A 24,376-nucleotide genomic window follows, 5' to 3' on the forward strand; every position below is an offset into this window, starting at 1 on the left:
TGGGTGAATTAGCAATTTGTTTCAGATTCACAAAAAAACTCCTTTGCACTCCTTTTCACTTCTAACTTTTCATTTAGGTCAAGCAAAAGATTTCAACCCGAAAGAAATTTATCATGTACTCAGGGGACTTGACCTCAAAAAAACCCCCAGTTTTTAGTTTTATTGTTTTTTTAAATAGTCCAGGGAAAGTTAGGGCCAAAAAAAAACAAAGGTGCATATTTAATGACTTAGTCATACCAAAAATTTGCCAGACATACAGAGTAATGGTGGGAATTTCAACTTAAAGTTATTCTTGAAAGAAAAAGGTTGCCTTCTGGTATCCTTCATTCAGAGTCTCCTGTTGCTATTCCTGTGTGATAGTAGCCTCCACTGTGTTTTCTCTCTTCCTCCCAGTTCCCCCTTTTCATTCCATTTTGTGCAGAAATAATTGCTACCTAAATCAAATGGTAAACTTCTTGGACTGTGGAATAGATACTGTATTATGAGCTCAGGAGAACCTGCTAGAATGTAACATCCCTCAAACTTTACCCCTTTCAACAGTGCAAACAAAAGGTGACTATTGAGTCAGACCCAAAATTTGGAATTCTGGAATCAAAAATCCATAAATTAAAAATTTTAGGACTGGGGCTCATCTCTAATACTGTACAGGTGTGACCATTTAAAAATAGAGTTCTGTTGCAGCTCAGTGCATTCACAGCAAGAAATGGTCATTGAATATATAATCATGTTTTGTTTTAACATTTAGTTAATAAAGGCTGTTTATTTATACAACATATTTTAAGCCAAAAATTTCTAAAAATGGCAAGGGGATTTCACACTCTCGTTTAAAACTATTGTATGTGTTAATCAGCAAGATCAGTGATGTTTTAAATACATTATTCATGCCGAATAGTTAGCTGGTTTATGCCAATTTGATATTTTATACAAATTACAATATTTTGATATTCAAAGACTGTGTAGGACGTCTCCAGATGCTTATTGACCAAAACAATTCACAGATGTTTTCTTATCTTTCTGCCGAATGTCCTCCAAAATTAGTCGATCCTAGAAAAAGAGTACAATTACAAATGGAAAGGAATTTAGTAAGACTAAAGGAAAACTTTATTCATGTAAATTATTTTGGGAACTTATTCAAGGAAGACAGAAAGTGAAAATTATTAAAAATTTTTTAAAAAATCCATACATTTTGATGAGAACTTTTGTGTAGTTGTTTTTATGAATCTAAATATGCTTCTTTCTATTTAGATAAAAGAATTAGGTTTCTCTTTCCGTAAAAGCATTTTTGCCATATTCCAATTTCAGCTACAGAAGTGAATATCCAAAGCATTGTTCTGCATCTGAACTGCAATTAACTTGTAATGATATAGCTCAAAGACAACTAATACTTAAGTTCAATATAGGTGTTTTGTTTTTTTTTTTTAACTTTGATTTCTACTACATTGTTTACAGATTCTATCAGGTTCGTGCATTATTTCATATGCTATATCACTGTCCAGAAATTCCACAAGAAAAACAATTATGATGTAAGCTTCCACAAGCTATAAGCATTCATAACTTGAGTACAAGTGAATTTCCTAAAATATCTTTATTTTAGTGTCATGAACTCAAAACTGTTTGGGATGTGTTACTCTTGGGATAGAAAGGTCATATTTACTAATATGGACTGAAAAATCCTTTATAGCTGAATTATCCTTTTAATGTAAATAACAAAGATTTCACTTGTGATGTAAATTCTGCAATATGAAGAATTAGGTTTTCAAGATGTGACTGGTCAGGGTGCTAGATAATCTCATCTAGGCCCCCTTTCCCACAAAAGGTTGGACCAGATGGTCTTTCAAGGTGCCTTCCAACCTGAGCTGTTCTGTGATTCCATGACTCTATGATTCTACGACTCTATGATTCTACAATTTCATGATTTTATCAGTTAAAAGTGTCCCAGTGCAACTCCTACCTACTCTTGGGCTGGTCTCTATGCAGCTACTTTTGCTAGTTTTACGCTGCACTCAACAAATAATACCCTGGGCTATCTCCCTTTTTACTGTCACTTTTGGACATTTATGTGGGTGTCTTGACAGCTAGATCTGTAAGAAATGTGAAGTTGAGACAGAAAATTTGGCAAATGATAGAACAGTACTAGGACTGAAAAAAACATGGGACTGAGAAGATTACTATTAAGTCTGTGATGGCATAATAGGTAATCATAAAAGAATTAAAATTAATATCATACAGAATATGTGAAAAATCACCAGCAACAAATGATTATAATTGTCACCTAAGCCTTTCCTCCCAAACTGGGAAGATACAGAACATGTGACAGAGAAGTACAACTAAATAAATAATAATAGTTATAAAACATAAATATAAAAGACTAGATAATGCTTTTGCCTCCTTTAATTTTCTTCTCATCATTTCCTTATTCTTTTCTTTTGTGTTTGATCTGTTTGTTGTAACTATCCAGAGCATCTCTTCATGCTTCACAGGGAAAATAGCCTTTACTGTCCTCTAATCTTTTTCCTTTGGTCCATCCTGCTTCCTCTTTTACACTTATATTCTGCATTCTTATCTCCATTCTTCATAAATTCTTTAACCTGCTTCCTCTATAGCCTTTGTTCTGTCCCATGCACTGTTCTGGGCTCCTTTTCTACTCCCATAACTTTTAATATCCTCACCTTGTTTTCTGTTACTTAGTACATCTTCCTTCTTCTTATCTGTCTCATCATCTGCTCATTCCTTATCAATTTTTCATTTTCAGAATGAGTTCACTCATAAGTTAATTTCCATTAAAATTCCCCTGTTCCTAATAATCAGGTGACTAACACTTCATTTCTTACTCTCAGAATACTGTAGTTTCCTTTTATGATTGTTTTTTCTCTGCTGGACATAGTGACATGTCAACTGTCACCTAATTTCTACAGCACACCGTACAGTCATACAGGAACTGTCTCCATTCATTGTTTTCATTATAGACATTTTTTTTCCTTCTTTCCCATGTGTCAACTCAACTATTCTGCTTTGTTAGCAGAAACCTATCCCAGTCTTGCTATGACTCCTTCTGAGTTCACTGCACTTCTTCCACTCATGTTTTTCTTTTTTCTACTCCTTATTTGACATTTGTTGCAAGATTAGTTTTTGTAAAATTATTATATGTTTTGCATTATTTAGAACTGGTATTTTTTCTAGAAACAATTATGGACATTATCAGATTTAAATATTATTCTGAGGTGAAGCATTTTCACAGCAGATATTCTATTGCACAGAAGACTAACACAAAATGCTCATCATAAACATTAATATTTTTCATATTTTGCTGATAGCCTGCTTCCAATTTTGAAATATCACTTTTGTGTTACTTAATTTATTTCTTATTTACTATTGTCCAGTAAATAAGTAAAAAGCATATGTTAGGCTGAAAATTTTTCAGCAAGTGTTAAATGTTGTTATTTTATAAAATATACTTGCCTATATGTTGTCTTTGTAGAAGTCCAGAGATGGTGATTGGTGGTCTTGTTACAGAGGGCTGTGGGGAAGGTGATGTAAATGGATACAACTGGGGGGTTCTGAAATCAGAAGTAGCCCATGACCCCCTTCTACTACTTTGTGATCCAGATGATGATGTAAGTGAACATCCACTATGTGGTAGTCTTATAGGTGTGGATCTGTTAATGAAATTAATTTATGTATATGATTTGAGGCTACTTTCCTAGCACAAGAGATTTCAAAACTACTTAAAATCACAGTGCTAATATTTTAATAGAAAATGCTATAAATTATTGTGTTCTACGTATTCCTTAGCAGATTTTAACTTTTTTAGGATTTTTACAGATTTTAAAAAGCAGAATGACAAAACAAATGATAGGAGAATCAGAGATGGAAAAAAAAAATATTTTGTTATATATATTTTAAATTTGTGCTCGGAAGACATATTTGACTTAATGATTATAGAGAACAAGAGTTTACTTTTTCTGGAACCATTTCAAGTTTTTTCTTGATGTTAATAATTCTCACAGTTTGAGACTTTCAATGTTTAAATGAAAAACCTGAAACACCTGCTACATGCTGCATGAAGATGTTCAGGTTTTTCAGGGAATAGCTCTTATGTAGATATTGTTTTGTCATCTCTGATTTTTAGAAGAATTTATAAGGCAGACACATTGTTGTACTTTCTTACTATAAAATTACTATCTTTTGTATAAAAATACTATGACTGTAGATGTCTGCAGCTACAGAAGCTCAGATTATCTCTGCACAATTTTGAAGAAAGTGATTTCAAAATAAAGCTTTCCAACAGTAATACACACGTTCATACAGGTGATAGTAAGCCTGCACAATAACATTTCTTCAGATATATAGTACAAACTTTTAATGTACAGATTAATAAAAGCCAGAGAAGGGAAACTTCAGTCTCTCATATGAGACTGTAACATCTTGAAAAGGTATTTAATTACCTTGTAGATCCTGCTCTACTATTTTGACTTGACATTATTCCAGATGATTGAGAATTTCTGTAGGATACACTCCCTGTAAGAATTGAATTTTTGAAAACAGAACATGAATCACCTATTTTACTTAAGAGATGATTTTGGAAACAAAGACTAGTACTTCAATTGCATTATTTGGGACAAATTCATGATCAGTTTATTCAGGAATTAAAAATGGTGCATGATTACAACAGACAATGAAAGATAATGAATTGGCTAACAAAATAAAGTCACCATGTCACTTGAGAAAGGATTAAAATAGCCCTAAAAATTAATAATGTGTTTTGACAATGTAGCACAGACAAGACATTTGCTGAGGTGTGAGCTGTCTTCCAGTACCTCTTGCTGGAAGAAGATCCAGCAAAAATGAAAGCTATCAAAAGTCCTCAGCAGTATTCCAGCAGAGGGTAAAGGTGAACAATTGTCTTTGTCTTAATAGATTAATCCTACATAGAGCTTAGCTGTCATGAAAACATCATATTGCACCACTCCTGCAAATCTTTTTCAAGTTAAATACATATATTGGTTTCTTTCACCTTCTCTCATTTATTACACTATTATTAGACTATCAAGATAGCTCTGCTGAGGTGCTCCAGTTTTTCAGCTATTCTTTTTTGCCTCGTCCATCTCAAAGAAGGAAACTTTTTTTAGTGCATTGTGTCTGCTTGCCCTTACTTTTGCAAGTATACTTTGATTCATTCAGCTTTGTCCTCTGCAAAAATTTATGGGTTGATTCTGAAATGTGCTGAACACATAACTGTTCTACATATAATTTTACTATCTAACTAAATATCTATTTATATTTAGACACAATAAAAACAGTTAACCTCAATGCTCACTATCTTGTTATCCATAAATTTATAGGGAAGCATGCATATAGGAAGGAACACATAAATCAAATATAACATAAAAGAAACAATTTGCAATTGCATTTGTCTTTGTTTTGGGATGTTTTCACCATGTAAAAATACAAGAGATGCTCCTTATGTGGCTGGAGATGGATTCTATTAACTGTGAAGCCAGATGAAAGACTGCCTGGGCTGTTACAGAAACATGCTGAATGTAAAACCAAGAATGGGAGGGACAATAAACGGTAGACCTGCAGAGCATTAGGAATTCTGGGAAACTCCTCACAAATAAACAGTACTCAAGGAGAATGCAGTAATTTTAGTAGTCTGTTATTCATGTCTTATTTACATCAGAGTGTTTCCCAAGCTCTGCAACAGCCCAGGAATGAAAGGAAGTACAGGCAAGTAAAATGTCTTACACCCTATTACAGCGATATGGTGGAAAAAAAAAAATCCCCTTTCTGATTCTCAATTCTTGATCTCAACTTAATTACCCAACTTTTGTTATAAAATACTTTTGTAACTTCCATTTACTTTCCCCCCATTTCCTCATGTGGTTTTTAACATAACATTATGGAGAATGTTAATCTCTGGTAACTATGAACAAATATAATTATGAAGGTTAACACAGAGTGCACGGTATATATTGCAAGTATGACTGTTCAGTTCAACTATACATGTCATTACAGTATTTTCTTTGCAACTGTTGACTGTGATTGCTCAGCAAAAATCATTTTGGTTACAAGTAATTATTCACAGAATAGAGTAGGTCAATATTAGGGAGACTTATTTAATTCTTCATTTCCCATCTGCTGGATTGGTGTCTACATGCTAAGTTCCTTATACCTCAACACAATTCAAGTTTGCTCTGTAAATTGCCAGTGTATGGATTTTAATTTATTTATCCTCTTAATGTAATACAAATGTTATCCAGTTACAAACCTTATTTTTACTCACCCATACGTCCATCTTGCGGTGGAGTTATTAATGAGAATCTTGTTGGACCAGTCGGTGTGTCAGGCTAAATGGAGGTCAAGGCATTAATTACAGTGTGATAAGTATGTTAATTATTAAGGCATTTTAAGCAACAGTGTTACATTTTTGTGGCCTATAAAGCCTGCAGATTTCTGGTGCCTTCCACTGCCAGTTTTGTTCATAGCACTGAAATGCAAAACTTTAGAATTAAGTTACTATTTTTTAGAGATCTACAGTGGGAGGAAAGCACATGTATTTTAGCTTTATTCCAAAAAGTCCTGTCACATTCAGGTAATAGAAATATTGGACACTTATGTCATTTTCTGTGCTGCGATTCCATTCTTAAGCTACCACCTGTGCCCGGATGTTACCTCTCCTATTGAGAATATTAATATAATGAAAATTTCCTACCTTCATTCTCATCTTAGAGATGTCATTCAAAGTTTGCAATTCCCTAGTCAAATATCATGTTCTAACACTGTTTTCTGACCATTGACTTCTACCCTAGTTTTTTCTTAACATGTGAAGATACTATACATACATCTCTGTCCCTGAGCATCGACAAAAGCAAGATCAACTGGTCAAGCAGGAAACAAAATTGTTTTTGAAAGGTGAAAGATAATGACTGGCTTCATTTGTGGCTTAAAAATACCTTTCATCTATCAAAAATGAAATTTCAGGAATGTTTTGAAAAATCAGTATGATGTGAAGTTAAGAGTTCCAAGCAATTCACTTCTTATAACTCTGCAATGACAGAATTTACATATAGCCTGATCCCCCAAAATTCTCTTCATGGTCAGGGAAGAGAAACAGGAATGAGATTAATAAGTGTCCTTCAGAATGAGACGAATCACATACACTAATCCATAGGTTATAGATATAAATATAGGTCTATGATATGTCTATGATATAACCAATCCATAGGTTATAAAGAAAATTTAAATGCTAAAATAGATTTGTGCTGCAGAAATCTACATGAGGTCTGGTGAAGGTGGAAATCTCACATATATTTCCATTCCTTGACATATTAGAATTTAAACTTAATTACAACTCTCAGTTTCATGCATTAGCAACATTTATTTTTGAAACAGTAACAACACTTTTATAACATGCTAAGATTTACAGAATTTGCCATTTAATTTAGCATCAGAATTTTAAAAGCCTGTATATGGCATGTGGAGAGTATAATTCCAGAAATCAAAGTTGTGATTTATTTCCTTTTGAGCATCTGACTTCTACTAAGCATCAAGCATAGCTGAAATAAGTATGTACGTAAGAACTGTTTTGAATGGGGGAGAGGGATCCTATCTTTTGCCGTATTTACAGAGTAGGAGAAATCAAAAGCATATGTACATGTCTACACATATATATACACACATATATACAAAAAACCCCCACTTACTTTCCGCATTGGTGAAGGTATAGGATCAACCTCCATTGACTCCATTCTTACAATAAAAGTCAAAATAAGTATGACATTGTAATAAAAATAACACATTCACTATAATGACTAAAATTACAATATATTCTCATGTTAAATTTGACTAATAATGGAAAAGCGTAACGTATTATGCATAACAGAAATATTTAGGGTTTGGTCCAAAACCCACTAGCAGTAAAAAAAATTTATAAATTGATTCTGATTTTTGTTTTAGACATGTACAGATACATTTATTTTATGATTAGCATTGTCAGTCTAGCATTGAAGTCTGAATAAATATGCATATTTATATATTTGTCACTTGTCTCCATTACAAGGGCATTCTGAAATTTTATTTAAAAAAAAATAAAGTCACAGGTATAGAAATCTTCTAGCTTGAGAAAACTCTATGTTCAATTTATTTAAAATTTAATGAGACTTGCTGGAGTCCATCCCATCTAACTTTAGACAACTGCGATGTACATGTAGGGTGTCTGTGCAAGTCATTTAGTTTTATACTTACATAGTTTGCAGAAAAAAAACACAAAATCAGAAAATATACTTATTTTAAACTCACTACAAAAAAAATGCCTTTGAGTATAAAATATCAGTTTGTTGTCACTGGTAAGGTTTTCATTGAAAATTAATAGATTTGTACCTACATTTCAGAAGTGGAAGGATGACCAGGATGAAGAGAACATGAAGAATAACCATTCTGTTTTCTTGTAGGAACTAAAGTCATTAATAAATTTAATATTAGAACATAGCTATATCCAGTGATATGTATTCCATAGTTAGTATCTTAAACCAACACTTCTTACTGGAAAGTGGATTTCTACTTGTACTGGAAAATGGTAGTTGTGTAGTTTGTTCAGGAGGTTTCATACTAAAGGGGAAACAGAAGAAACAACAGATATAAACTGAAAGTTGGTTTGATTTGTTCATTTGTCTAACTGGTCAATAAAGCATAACATCAAAACATTTTATCCATCAATAGCTGGTTTTAACATGATACTATTTGCCATGAAGCAAAATAACAACCTATTTGATAAGCTATTAACTTGTCTATATCATGATGTCTGTATCAGTCATTACATGCCCAACAATATCAATTTAGGATAACATTCTGGTAAAGTACCTTGGGAGCAACAGATGTTAAAATACAACTATTAACCACAGTAGAGCCAAAAATCTTAATTCTGATGTATACATTTCCCAAACTTTAAAAACATCCAGTTATCAAAAGAAATATTGGCATATTTATACTATTCTCCCACAGGCATGTAAAACTGATACCTTTGCCAATGACCATAAATAGGAGGAATATGTCTACTGGGCATGCAAGGAGAAGCCCTACGTCACATTCTCTTGGTAGAACTCTGAAAAATCTGAAACTCAGTAAGAACTCTGTGTTTGGTATAACCAAGATGCTATTTATTTGAGATGAAGACAAGGAAAAGGAGGCTGTGGATAAAAATATATAAACTATGATAGTCCACCACATACCTAGTTCCCTACATATTGTTTTTCTTTCAGTTATATTACACCAAGAAACATAAGAATGCACAATACAGTATTATGTGCACATCAGAGTCAAAAGAAAGTCTATACTGAAAAAACACAGAATAGAAATAAAGATCAACAACATTTTACAATTAAATTGCCAGCTTTGTGAACTGTCTTATTATGGAGATTTCAGCATTCTTGATCAGTGGTATTCGAAAGAAGAGCTTATCTCAAGAAGATGGCTCTATAGGGAGTAGTATGTTGTAACTATACACTAAATACTCAATACTCATATTCCCTAGAAGGAAAAGGTGGACCAAACCTGTTAAGCTTTTTCCCAGTAGATTTTGAAGTCTTAGAAAATGGGAAGGATAAAACAGGACATGGAAACAAAAGTTATATGGAAAAAGTAATAATTTCACCATAGGTGGATTACAGTAGATCAATTGGATATCTTTTCCGTTTTATTTTATGTTCTGGTAAGCAGATGTTTTTAAACAGTAGTAAGATAATACGGTTTTCTGTGTTAATTTGATTTGAATATTAGAGTGCTGTATAGGCCACGCGGACTTTAAAACAGAGGTAAGAGCAATTAATTCAGATAAGTATAGCATAAATAATATTAAAAGCGAAATAACAACAAAAAAGTGTGAGGAGAGTGCAGAAATGTTATTAGTGATGTCCTCTTCAGTTTAGTCTTGCAACTGATCCTGTTTAATTTATTCTCTAATGACTCAGGGATAGCCCACAGTTTGCAAAATCTGAAGACGGAAAGTTCTGAAGATAGAAAAGTTACATCAATATTGAGGAGAACTACATAATGATTTTAAAAATGTGATCTTTTCAAACAAATAATTGAAAACCAAATTTAATGAAATGAAAAGTAATAGCACAAAGTGCATTTATGGGTCAATAAGGACTGAGGCGTTAAGTTGGAAATAAGATGAAAAAAGGTGTATCAGTCAGTAAGCAGGGGGATAATGATGAGCTACCTCTTGCCTAGTTCTTTGAAATCTTTGTGAAGAAAGACTAATTTGAGTCAAGAAGTTGATTTTTCTAGAAACAGAAATAAGAATCATTTCACAAAACTCTGGTAATTTTACAAATGGACTAGATACTAGGAAAGATATCATAGTACTATCCAGGCTGATGCTGGAAAGCCCATTGAAAAAAACATGTTCATGTAAATACAAATACAAATTTTAAAAATGAAATCTATATGATGTTTAATTCATCACAAAAAATAGATTGCTAAAAGTTAATTTTTAGAGTAACTACTGACTTGAATTTAAAAATAAAAGGATTCCTTCCTGACAGGCTTAATTAATGTGAATAAAATGGTCCTGATGACAGAAATCACTGTTCACTTATTTCTTAAAAATATGTTTCTTCTATTTATACCCCACAATATATGAGAAAGGCAAATAAAGCATGATTTCTTTATTATCAATTGAACTTACTGTTTTCTGATTACAAAGACTGTTTCTCATTTACTTTTGCTGCATTAAACCTCTTACCGTTGTATCTGATGAATTTGTTGTGTTACTTTCTTGAGAGATTCTTCCAGTTTTACTGTCTGTGAGATAATCAGAGATTTCAACAAAATCTATTTGTGTGATATACAACTTCATTCTCATACAATTAGTATTCCAAAGTGCTGAAAGACTGTTTTCTTTTGGTTGTAATCTCAAATAACATTGCTATTCCACATTTACTGGGGCAAGACTATAGCTGTTGTATAGATCCATTTAGCAGTCAGGCTGAAAAAGTTATGCTTCTTTTTGGCAGTTGCAGATTTACTTTGATTACCTTTTGTTAAAAAGTGTGCTGGTAATATTGGATAAATTAATACTAAGAAAAGTGCTTAAAAATAGTTTGCTTTTATTTTTCTTTCTCTTTTCCATACCTGATATAAAAGTTATGGTGCATTTAATAAGGAATTACCTGGAAAAGTTACCAATAACCTCACAAAATACCAAATACCATGTTCCCATATTTCTCATTTCCAATCCAAAATTTATTCAGTTCTTCACACTATCTATTTGTAATAAGCTTATGTGAAGAGTATTTCCTATTATGTTATAGACACAACCAAAAATATCTCCATTAAAAAATGTTATGAGATTGCAAAATTGAACACTAAGGTCAAGAACATTAGGTCAGGTCCCTAGTATGTGCATTTTTTACAGTTTTTCATTACATGATCATACATTATATTTTATAGAGGATGTAAAAATGTACTCAGTAGCCTCAATACTGCATCTGTATTTTATACTTAATTTCCATTGTGTGACCTTAGTCCTATACTACTTCATACTATTCATGTTTTGATTTGAAGACAAATTATGAATTTTCTTGTTAACTTTTCATGCTTCTGCTCACAATATTATTTGAATTCTTTAATAACATTACTTGATACACCTTTATAAAATCATATTGCTAGTGGCAGATATTATGCTCTTTTTACAGATGTGAAACTCTACAAACAGATTAAAGACAATCTAATTTACATAAGATCTATTTTTTTGTATTCTTCTTTTTTCTAATGAGAGCTAGGTTCAATTAAGAATGTGACCAGTACGGATGTCAGGAGCAATGTACCTTATTCTGTAACTCAGTAGGACTGGATCATTGTAAGGCCAAAATGTCTTAAAGAAGGTAACTATTTGGTTTTCACTATCTTGGGGTCTAGACTTGCCAGGAAGTGCCCACACCACACACCATCATCTCCAGTGTCTGTACAACTCACAGAAACAGCAACAAAGAAGTTTCTATCAAGGTCACGAGAGCTGTTGGTTGACAGTGACAAGGATCACATACTAGAAATAAGGAAGGGGACCACAAACAATACAGCCAAGCATGAGAACCCAGCTGTGAATTTCCTTATACAGTACTCTGCCTTCCCCAAAAGCCAAGACCTGCATAGTGGAGGACGGCAGGAAGAAGCACTTGTGTCAAAGGGTAGATTTGCGCTTCCTCACCTCCCTGGGGGTCATTGTCATTTGCCAAACTGCTTATACTGTAAATCACTTGCTCCATCCTTTTCCCACTCACCTTTACCTCAAAGCCAGTGGCAGGAAGACTCAGACAGAGATTACAACCCTGAGTGTGAGCATCTACTCCCACTCTCTCATCCTGTGTGCCTCTGTCAGCTGCAATTTAGCCTTCCCCAGCTCCTTCAGACTCTCTCCCAGTAGCCCTGAAAGAGGGAGCATTGCTAACTGAAACTCACAGGAAGGAGATGGGTATATAGAATCATAGAATCATAGAATGGCTAGAGTTGGAAAGGACCTTAAAGATCATCTAGTTCCAACCCCCCTGCCATGGGCAGGGACACCTCTCACTAGAGCAGGTTGCTCAAAGCCCCATCCAGCCTGGCCTTGAACACTTCCAGGGATGGGGCATCCACAACTTCCCTGGGCAACCTGTTCCAGTGCCTCACCACCCTCACTGTAAAGAATTTCTTCCTTATATCTAATCTAAATCTCTTCTCTTCCAATTTAAAACCATTGCCCCTTGTCCTGTCACCACTCTTCCTGACAAAGAGTCCCTCTTCAGCTCTTCTGTAGGCTCCCTTCAGGTATTGATAGGCTGTTATAAGGTCTCCCCGGAGCCTTCTCTTCTCCAGGCTGAACAACCCCAGCTCTCTCAGTCTGTCTTCATAGGAGAGGTGCTCCATCCCTCTGATCATCCTCGTGGCCCTCCGCTGGACCCGTTCCAACAGGTCCATGTCCTTTCTGTGTTGAGGACTCCAAAGCTGGACACAGTACTCCAGGAGGGGTCTCACGAGCGCAGAGTAGAGGGGCAGAATCACCTCGCGAGACCTGCTGGCCACACTTCTCCTGATGCAGCCCAGGACACGGTTGGCTCTCTGGGCTGCCAGTGCACACTGCCTGCTCATGTTGAGCTTCTCATCCATAAGCACTCCCAAGTCCTTCTCCTCAGGGCTGCTCTCCAGCCATTTTCCACCCAACTTGTATTTGTGCCTGGGGTTGCCACGTCCCAGGTGCAGGACCCTGCACTTGGCTTGGTTGAACTTCATTCAATTTGCACGAGCCCACCTCTCCAGCCTGTCTAGGTCATTGCACGGGCAAACTCTTCTCTTCCTTGCTCACCTCAGCCTCACTCTCAAACCATTTCTGCACCAAAGCAGACTCACCAGTTCTAGCCATAGCCTCACATAGGGTGTTTAAGATAACCAGCCTCTTCTGACCCTGATCCAATGCGAGCAGTTTTAAAATACTGATAGAATGGACAAAATTACAAGAAAAATACCCAAGACATTGTGTCATTGAAATAGCAACCAACTAAATCTTCGGCTGTTTCTGTACTGTCACCTAAATACTTTCCTTAGGTCAAGCAGCATCCTTGAATACTTTACAACTGTTAAACAAATATCTCAACAGTAAATAACTTAGAAACCTACCATCAAAAAGTATCGAAGCTCTGCACGGATTCCTTGGAGATAACATTTCTATTTATGCAAAATTCTATTAAGAGCTTTATTTTACTTTGCCTGTGGGTTTCAGTTTTACCACCCAGAGTCAGAACAATAGATGAGAAGAGGGCATAAAATCAGGACTCCTATGTGGCCTGGCTTTGAAAGTAGAAGGACAGGACCTTGAAAAAACTGCCTACTCCACAGTGCACTAGGACTGATCCCAAGACACAGTAATGGAAAACAGAAGAGAATGGGCCACAAAGCACTTAAGTTTTCAAGGTGTTCTATCCATGAGAACTATATCAGATGCTCTCCTCACACACAAAATGGCCAATTGGCCAGCTATATGAGTTTGCTTCTGTCATTTCATACACAGGGCACCTACCGATGGGTTGGTTCACCAGTACTGCCAAGTAGCTTTAAGTAATATACCTGGACATGTCCTTAGAAATGCATGAAACAGCCAAATATTTTATCAAATATTCAGAAGTAGCTGAGAAATGAAAAAGAAATTTTCTTTCCAACCTACAGATAAAGAGTCATAGTCACAAATTCAGTACTTGTTCTCCACAAAATAATTAATTACAGAATCACAGAATCTTCATGGTTGGAAGGGACCTTTGAGATCATTGAGTCCAACCAACAAAAAAAAAATAACAAAAAAGAAACCCCAAAAACACACACCAAAAAAACCCCACAAACAGACACAAACCAACAATCTTGGGCACTAGAGCATGCACTGAGGTGCCATGTCTACACGTTTCTTAAATACCTCCAGGGATGGCGACTCTACCAGCTCACTGGGCAGGCCGTTCAATGCCTGACCACCCTCTCAGTAAAGTAATTCTTCCTAATACCTAATCTAAACCTCCCCTGCCACAACTTCAGACCATCTCCTCTGGTCCTGTCATTATTCACTTGGGAGAAGAGGCCAACACCCACCTCTCTACAACCTCCTTTCAGGTAGTTGTAGAGAACAATGAGGTCTTCCCGCAGCCCCCTCTTCTCCAAACTAAACATCCTCAGTTCCCTCAGCCTCTCCTCATATGACTTGTTCTCTAGACCCCTCACCAGCTTGGTGGCTCTCCTCTGGACACGCTCCAGCACTTCAATGTCCTTCTTGTAGTAGAGGGGCCCAGAACTGAACACAGTACTCGAGGTGAGGCCTCACCAGTGCCAAGTACAGAGGCACGATCACTTCCCTACTCCTGCTGGCCACGCTATTCCTGATACAGGCCAGGATGCTGTTGGCCTTCTTGGCCACCTGGGCACACTGCTGGCTCATGTTAAGCTGGCTGTCCACCAACACCCCCAGGTCCTTTTCTGATGGGCAGCTTTCCAGCCACTCTTCCCCAAGCCTGTAGTGTTGCCTGGGGTTGTTGTGACCGAAATGCAGGACCCGGCACTTGGCCTTATTAAACCTCATCCCATTGGCCTTGGCCCATTGATCCAACCTGTCCAGATCCCTCTGTAGAGCCTTCCGACCCTCAAGCAGATTCCATTCCTCTAGAATTCTATTCCTCTACCCATTGAGTGTTCCCTAATTCAGGGTACTAGCTCTTAGTCTTGTTCTCCCTTGCTCAAGCTTCTCATTCAGTTTTTCAGCCCTAGTCTTCTTTTCCTCTAGGCTTATCACTGAGTACTAATCTCTTCCCAGCTCTTCTACTTTCTCCTCCATACAGTGAATTGGTTTCTTCTCTCCCTGTCCTTTGATTCTCCATTTAATCTCAGTCACCCCACAACTAAAATCTGTTTTATTAAATAATAGTAACAGTAATTAATAAATTCCTCACAAATTTTAAACAATTAAAAAGTGGTATTTATAATGACAGGAATCAGGCAATCCTCATAAATTATTCTAAGTATTCCAATAAAAGGTGAATATATTTTCTAAAAATAAACCAAAGTAACAAGGCAAACATGAGTAACAAAATTAAAAAATTGCAATTAGATTTACCTTTTGTTTGTGGTATGTTAATAAATGTTTACGGTGTTTTTCTTGAAATTCTGAAACCTAAAAATAAATACAATTATATTAAGCTGGACTACATTACATTTATGCAACCTCGGCAAAAAAGTAATGGAGATCTACTTCACAGTATTCATTTTTTTCTATATTTTAATAAGTATTTAACCTATCTTCTTTAAATCTTCTCCAACAAAACATTCAAAGTTATTATGATTGATAGAGAAAGTCTTATAAATTTTATTTAATCTAGTATGACCTACCTTAAAGTTGGTAGATTTATTTCAATGAATTTATATTTTAACATTATGCTCAATAACAAGGTAAAGACACTGGAAAGCCAGTTTAGCTCCAGTGTTTCTTATTCATTAGTGCTAAGCAAACACATAAAATTAATGGCAACATAAAAACTAGTGTGTCTTACTGGCAATTATAACTTGCCTTGTAAAAATATCCCGTTAATTAAAAAATAATTGTTAGACATGCTGTCTGGTGGTGTGTAAGCACTTCTTGTGTCCAAATGAGGATCATAAATCATGACAGGTTAAAAGTAAAAATATACAAGGTAAGCAAGACAAGATCTTGAGGAACAAATTACAATTGTCAATAACTGAGTAATAAATCTTTCTTCCTACTGCCAGAAGATAAGTGGGGATAGAGACAACCAAGAAGAAACAGTCAGAGAAGATAAAACCGTAGTGGAGTATCTAATTGAAATGGTTACTTTTTATTCACTGTAGAAGAGCCTGAGAGGTTCCCATTGGATACACATCTAAGGATCAGAAGTGTCTTCAGAACTGATGGAAGAAACAGCCACACAGAAAGTAATGGCTTTGAGCTGCCTCCCACCAATCAGAAATGAGGTCTTGGGTCTATAAAGAAAGAATCTGTGAAAATGTCAATTCAGTGCTCAGTACCAGTCAAAAAAGGAAAATCAGATTTTAGAAGTGGTTAAAAAAGGAATAGTATTAAAAAATACATGCTACTATATCCTAATCTCAGAAGGGATATAGTAGGTCTGGAAATCATTCAGATTAATCAGAGGTTTGTAAGAGCTTCAGTGAAAGAATGACCACACAGAGTATGAGTCTTCATGGCCGAAAAAAAAAAAAAAAGATAGTTAAAGGGATGTGTTAGCAGTCTAAAACTAATGATTAGCACAGATGGAGTGCATGCGAATGGTTATATTTTCCTCTAGAATGGGATTCAAGAGTATCAAATGAAACTAGTAGCTAACATGTTAAAATCTGAAAAAGGAAATCATCATCACACAGTGTTAGACCTGAGGATCTCCTTTCCATAGTATGTGATAGGAACTAAATATTCAGAAAACAATTTGACAATTACATGGGACAAAATATCCACCAAAAGCTTTTGAATGCAAAGACAGCAATTCCACCTTGAGAAATCCCTGTGCCACAAACTGTTGAAAGATAGGAAGCTGTTCTGAAGAGCACTATATCACTACATGCCAGCCTTGCTTAGGAAAGCACCCACTGTTGTGACAGGATAGTAGATTAGATAACCTTTTCCCTAACAAAGCACAAGCTGCTCTTACGTCTTTTTACCCTGGTAGAAGTTCTGAACATACTTTAATGCCTTAATAACACTTCAATATGTTTCCCACAGGTTATCTCAGGCTACAGAAAACCTACCTTAATCTTTTGGGATCATGTCCTCTTTTTCTTTTATTTGACACATTACAGATGTTTGTATTCATGTGTGATTGGTGGTATGGCTGTCTGGATTTGTTCAGTTTAGAGAATAACTGCTGATCATCATACATTCTGTTAAAAGGTGTCTATGGAAGGACAGAGGAAGGCTTCTTGTTTACCTTGTGTCACCTATGCATCTGAGGAGGAGGAGTGCTGAGGAAAGAGACCACGCTCAGCTTTGGAGAAGTTTGTGAAGCACAGAGTAGAGGAAATGTGAATCCATAATCACCGTTGAAGAAAGCAGATGATCTTCCCCGGGATACTCTTCTGCAGGATCAGCAATGTCACCACAAGATCCAACAAGTAGCAGCCCAAGGGAGATGAGAATATACAATGAAGGTTGCAGATGGGTTCAGGGAGAATGTACCACTACAGTTCAACCTAGAGTGGTTGAAACTGCCATAGAAATGCTCAGTAACAGGGACAAGGACAAGTCCCAAAGCCAAGATAAAGAGATGCAGAAAAGGAGGAGGCAATGGGTATTTATATGTGTTCATTTAACCAGACAGCTACTAAAGTTCTGGACTGGAAAGTAAGCCTGAAGGAAGGCATCCTGTCTGGAGTTTACAGAAGGCAGAGAGGAAATTTACATTGAAATCTCTTATTGCATCTCTCTGAAAAAAGCAGACCTGTTTTGAGGATGGTTCTTTTGCTTTTTAGGAATTAGATTCTTATTGTTTTTAATAAAGCCTTTGAGATCAGGGATGTTTGTTAACTTGCTCACTTTGATTTAAAAAAAAAAAAGAGAGAGAGAGAAAACACACGTTCAGCTCAGGGCTTTAGCCAGCTGAAGTTTTCACAGTGTAACTTTTTATTGCTGTAATTAGGGCACACTGCCTGGGCAGGTTTAAGGTTCTGGCAGATCTAATTTTTCATTGTATGGCATTGAAAGTGATTTTACATCATTAAAATAACCGGCCTAGTGGTCCTCAGAGAGAGTTTGAAAACATGAACAGTGACCGTGATGAATACTTTATGCATTCTTAAAAACTTTGCAACTGTACAATTAAGGAAATAAAGATAGTAACAGGCATACATTCATTTTCAAGCATTCACTCACATATTTTTCCCATCAGTAGAAGCTGCTGATTATTTTATAGTTAAAAAGTCATAAGGCAGATTCACCTGTGCTATTTCTTTTGAATATTTCTTGCATAACGCATCTATTCCCACGAACAGTGACTGAATATCAGGATTTGTCTACCAAGAAAAGAAAGTATACCAATGTTAGCATTTTTATTTACAAGCTGTATTAAAAATAGCATTTTGTCAAGTGTTCCTTAAATTGATTGATGTATACAAATAAAAATGGACAGATCAAGAGTAGGATGATACAGAAATTGAAAACAAGCCCAGTTTTATTTAATGCCTTTATTAACTATCTGGAAGACTTTGTACTTTTGTTTAAGTATATTGCACACATATATATTTATTGCAACTAAGACAACAACAATTTCCAAAGGACATTCAAGGAAGATGTTGTGGTCCCCTGGAAGAGGCATTACCTCCAGACCAACAGCCAGGTTTCTGGCAGTCCCTTTCTGGGCTTTTTGGTTCCCACCATCCCCAGCCCCATGGATGCATCATATAAACAGTTGTGTTTCAAAGTCCTTTTTCAGTATGGTTCCAATGTTGACTGGAATCTTTTTATCTCTCCTGCCTGTTGGGCAGCAGAATGCTATCCTAGCACAAGAAAAAAGCCCTAAAATGATAGTTGAATTTTTCAGGTATTTTATGACTGACATTTTTAATCAGAGATCATGGTGTGGCCTCACAAATGGCCATCTCTGTTTTTAGAAAATACTGAGTAACTGCTCAGCACCTAAGCTATCATTTTAATTCAGGAATATATTTATTTTTTATAGTAAAAAAGAAATGCTACAAAACATGGAGTGAATTTCAGAATTAGAGTAACATTTGGACAGCTATCCAAATCTACAAAGTAATGTAGATAACTTAGTTAAGTGTTTCTTTAATCCAGAATACATGTATTCCTAATTTATTCATAAGGAAAAAATAAATAAATCCCAAAATAGTTACACTAGCTAGAGTACTAAGTTAAAATAGTTATATTACTAACAGTGATCACATTTCAATTAAAAAACCTCCACATCTACCTGTAAACTGTAAACCAGAAGGTTCTCTTTCATATATTGTGATTGTATAATAGAAGGTAGCTTTATGACTAGCCAAAAGTTGAATAAAAAAGCAAAAAGAATCCCAACATATTTAGATGTTAAAAGAAGGTTGTCCCAAAAAAAAGTCGTCTGCCAGGAAAGGAACCACCTTCCAAAATCCATGAATCCCAGAAGTACTAAAGAATCTTAAAAAGTTTAAAAATTTGAAAAATTAAAGAAAGGTGAATTATTGAAGGAATTAAGAAGTAGGCCACCTACGAATGAAGCATCACTTTTCTAGGCTACTAAGAAAATAAAAATATAAGTGCTATCACTTAAATTAAAAATATTGCATTGAAGTAAAAGAAGATTTAGGCTTTACTCCATTTGGAAATGCCTAAACATAGATAGACAATAATTTTCCCTACTCCAAAAATAGTATAACACTAGTATAAAGTCAAATATCCAAGACTAAATAACAGCTGCATTTGACAAACCTATCTTCAATGTGTGCTTACATGATATATTTTTAGTAACGAGGGAATTGAGTCTCATTTGTATGAAAAATAATTACATGAGGAGCTAAATTAATAACCTGGATTTGCAAGAGGTTTATATCTTTTGTCCCCCATATTCTGACATCAGCTTCTTTGATGTCCTGTATGGCAATTCATCTGAGTGAAGATGGCATGCACTGTTTGGTTACTGTAGAACTCCGCACGTGGCTGGCAAACGCACTTCTGGTTATTGATGAGCTGTACTTGCACTTCCCTCACCAGAGGAACTAAACAGCTTTTCCTTCCTTTCCCAGCTACTAATATTTATACAACTCACAGGAGGAAATTAATTGCATTTGAAACTTCCTCTGCTCTTTTGAATTTGGTTGACATTAGCCAAAGCATTCAAAAATTTCCACAGAATGAATTGGCAGAACAAGAAAGGGAAAAGTAGATAGACAGCACAGTCTAACCTATCCGTGGCATTTAAGTAAAGAAAGTACAAACAAGACAGTAAAATTTCATCTGGAAAAATTAATGTATTCATAAAAATACATTTGGCCTCTTTAAAATTTGTTCATTGAAGGCAAGCTCTAGAAACCTCTTTAGGGTCCTAACAAAGGTTTAAGTACCTATCAGATCTGAGAAAAATAAAAACCAACCAGCTTTGTTGCTGATTTAAAAACTCTTCAAAATAAAGGTTTGTAGAACACTTATATTTTATCTGTTGCATGGAGGAGTACCAGATGTTAACGTGATATTTTGAAATAATGAACAGCGAGATTTTGATTTATCATAACACTTAACGATCTCCTGGGAAGAAGCAAGTGGGGATCGTGAGACATAGAAGGAAGATACAAAGGTGACAAGCGTGCATTACTGTAAAGATGAGAATGTTAAATGTGTAGATGCTGATTGCCCCAATATACAATTTAATGAGGAGTTTTAACACATTTATAGGACCTCCTACTCATTGGGAATTCTTCCATAGCAGCAAGCTCATAAAGGTTACCAGGTATATTTCCACTTGAGTTCCTGAATTATAGAGCCTTGACTTTTTTATATGCATCTTTAATTATCATTCCAATCATTTTATCTGTTCTTAATCAAGGCTAAGCAATCAACATTAATGTCTTTTTTAAAGAATATGGTAATTTGCTTCCTTCCAGTTCTCCAGAGCAGGGGCAGGTTCTAATGAAACAACTAATATTTTTGCTAGTTATCCCAGTCATTGTATTGTTAAAGTCCTTCAGTATTTTTTGAAGCAAATTATCAAATTCTGTTGAAATGCTGCAATTTAAGACTGATATAACTTCAAAACTAACTTTGTTTTGAGCAAGCTGTTGGACAAGATGACCTCCAGAGGTCCCTGACAACCTAAATTATTCTGTGACTGAAATTAATAACAAAACTTGCAGCCAGGGTAGGCTGATATTGAAAGCTTATTAAAATATCTCCTTTAGAAGTTCTGTGAGGGGGTTTTGGATTTTCACTTTGATTACTGTGTGCACTTTCCCTTTGTATTTTGTTTGCATTCTGTTGTTTTGTTTTAATTTTTTATTTTTTGGTAGTATTGTCTTCTTCACCCTGTTTCACTTCTGCAAGATTCCACGTTTACAAATATGAAATATAGTGTAGCAGTTTTTTACTTTTTTATATATAGTATTTAGAGGTAGAGATTTCAGTATTTAGAGATACATCAGCTAAGTTTTAAAAATACCTAGAGAAATCATGGCCTCCTTCAAGGTCATGGTTTCAGACTTAGTCCCAAATTGTCCTCTATTTCATATACAAGATTGCCTTATAGCCTTCTAGGACTTGATGTATTGATTACTCTTAGTACTTTTCTTCTATCATTGTAAGGTAGGCTTGTCTTGTAGGTAGGCATCAGTCTAGGAAAACGTAAATGTTTTCACAACCCATCTATAAAATCAGCTAAGGAAAAGATGGTTCCTCAGAGAAATGGGAAAATTAAATCTTTCTAATGATTTCTCAAGAAAGAGAATTAAAAGCTGTTCATTCCCTAGTGAATACCAAGAATTCCCAACAATGTTTCAGATCCTGTCTTAATCACATGGCCATAAGGAAAATAGTTAAGCTTAAAAGAAAACGGGGAAAAAACCCAATACACTTGAAAACATCGATGGGCCGCCATGTAGATTTTTGGTTCAGTCCATTACATAAAATAATTCATTACAGTCAACTTTTTTCTGTTGCAAATGCCAAAGTCAATAAACGTTTTTCCACATTTTGAAAGTAGTCACTGATGTTAAACAGTAGCCAGTCATGTTTCTTGAAAAGGTTGGAGTGATTTACAGTCCAGCAGAATCTGAAAACTTAAAGAGTCTCTCTAGGCTTTTATTTGAAGAAATCCGTAAAGCTAAAAGCTGTATACTGCATAAGTATCTAAGTCTATCAACCTTTCATCAGTAAATATTCGTGTCACAGTTGGCAAACAAAAGGGAAGTATTCTGCAATGTAAATCATTTAGCTGTTAAACAAACTACAGATTAATGTAATACAACAATACTAAAGCTTCATTTACCTGCTTTGAAAGGAATAATGTACGACAAGGAGTTCTACAGATCAAACATTCATCTTTTTTGCCTGTAAGGTAAAGACACATTTAAAATATACATCAAATGCAACAGCTGTTGAATACATTTTTAATAGAATTTGATGTCTACACCTTTGTTTGGAGCTTGTGGAAGGAATCTGAAGGTTATATGAGAAATGCAAATAAACATGAGTAAAGAATTTGATTCTATAACCATTACACACAGTTGCACAGGGAAAATGTGTGTGAATGTCATCAGGTCTAACTCCTGCAAATAAGCATTCATGTAAATGATTTTATGAATATCATTATTGTCACTGAATGCAGGTGACTTTTAGTTCCTTTGATTTAAATAGGACTACTTGCCTGGTTTAATTAAATGTATGCTTAAGTGCACTAATGACTTACAGTCAAGTAGATATATGACTTTTAGATTGGGGCCCAGTCTGGCTCTTGATAAAACATATGAAACTTTAACTTCAAAGAATTAATAATTTTACCTTGCGAATTTTTCCAGTGAAAAATTCATCACATCACTTTTAAAACAATCATTTTTTAAAATGTATCTTTGCTTATTGGCAACCATATTAGTGAATATTTCTAGTAAATGCATATGAATACAATATATATAATTGATAATTTTACTAGCTGCTTCCTTTCTAAGTATTCTAAGGATAGATGTTTATAAATATCTTTAAAGTGTAAAAACATTTTAAACCTGATATTATTTTTGGATTCACAGCAAAAAAAAATTATAATGTCTCAGGTTTATATAATAAATAATAATAAAAAATATAATGTCTCGACAATACTAAGAGCAGAAAGGAAAGCTATTGTTCAGGTTCTAGGAGCCTGTAAGTTGTAGTTATAGGCTGCATTTTATGACCCTCTTTCCTCAACAGCAATCCTGTGAAAACTTTTAGTCAAAAGTTTTTAATTCTGAAATACAGATTGATCATTTATTCTGTGTGCCTTTACAAAAACCAAGTCATTTAGCGTGATCTCAAAGGGAAAAACATTGATATTTGTTTGCTATTTTTTTCTTTTGAAAACCAACTTCCTTTTTGTGCTATTTTTTCCACAGATCTTCAGCTGAGCATGTGACAGGAGTCCCCAAATATGACTCAGAAATTGCATACAACATACAAGAGCTTTAAAACATCACCTCCAACCTAGAGGTGAAAATGTTCTAGTGTTTCAGTGACAATACCGAGATTTAAAATGTCTTAAGACCATTAGCAAACCCACCCTAAATAAATCCTATGTTTGCAAATTGCCCTTTTGCTAAAGAAAAAGAATTCCATCTTATTTTTTTTACAATGCAATCATGGATCATAAGCATCCAGACTCAACTTTTACTAAGGCCTCCAGTTTTCTGTGTCCAAGGTTTGTTCTCAAAGCCACATTGCCCCAGCCAGATTCGTCGGAGGCAGACACAGATGATTTACTGTTTAAAGAAAATCAATAGCAAGAATTGAAATGGTTTATCAATAACATTAGGCTGACTAAAAGAATGCTCAGCCTTTCTTTTTTCCACAGTGAGTCAGAAATGCTAACAGTTAAGGTAAATGTGTGCACACTGGCCCTGCCTCTCTCGCTCAAGCAGAGGGCCAAGCCGCCCATGCCTGCAGCAGCCATTACCTTTCTGGAGGCAGATCTCACAGACAACATGGCCACAGCTTGTGAGGCTGAACCGTGGGGTGGGCTTGCGGGGCTCACAGAAGCAGATGTTGCAAAAGACTGGGACGGCCATGGGGCAGAGGAGCAGGAGGGCCTGGCAGGGAGCAGGTGGCTGAGACAGATGCCAACCCTCCTTGCTGCCCACGGGATGAGGCCTACAGGCCTCCCTCTGCCAT

At 35.4% G+C, this 24,376-nt stretch overlaps 1 protein-coding gene across 1 annotated transcript; it reads right to left on the reverse strand.

Annotated features, from left to right (window-relative positions):
- Window positions 1-1,006: 1,006 nt before the first annotated feature.
- RNF212 (ring finger protein 212) lies at window positions 1,007-24,273 on the reverse strand. The gene is made up of 12 exons (XM_074148230.1): window positions 24,162-24,273; window positions 22,509-22,570; window positions 18,475-18,549; window positions 15,626-15,682; window positions 10,745-10,803; window positions 8,543-8,607; window positions 8,384-8,453; window positions 7,704-7,749; window positions 6,284-6,347; window positions 4,446-4,518; window positions 3,460-3,656; window positions 1,007-1,044 (listed from the first exon to the last, which is right to left on the reverse strand). Exons 1-12 carry the CDS (start codon window positions 24,271-24,273, stop codon window positions 1,007-1,009), a joined length of 918 nt encoding a protein of 305 aa, XP_074004331.1.
- Window positions 24,274-24,376: the final 103 nt, after the last annotated feature.

The sequence above is a fragment of the Numenius arquata genome, chromosome 5 (assembly GCF_964106895.1).
Source record: "Numenius arquata chromosome 5, bNumArq3.hap1.1, whole genome shotgun sequence".
In the NCBI taxonomy this organism is placed as follows: domain Eukaryota; kingdom Metazoa; phylum Chordata; class Aves; order Charadriiformes; family Scolopacidae; genus Numenius; species Numenius arquata.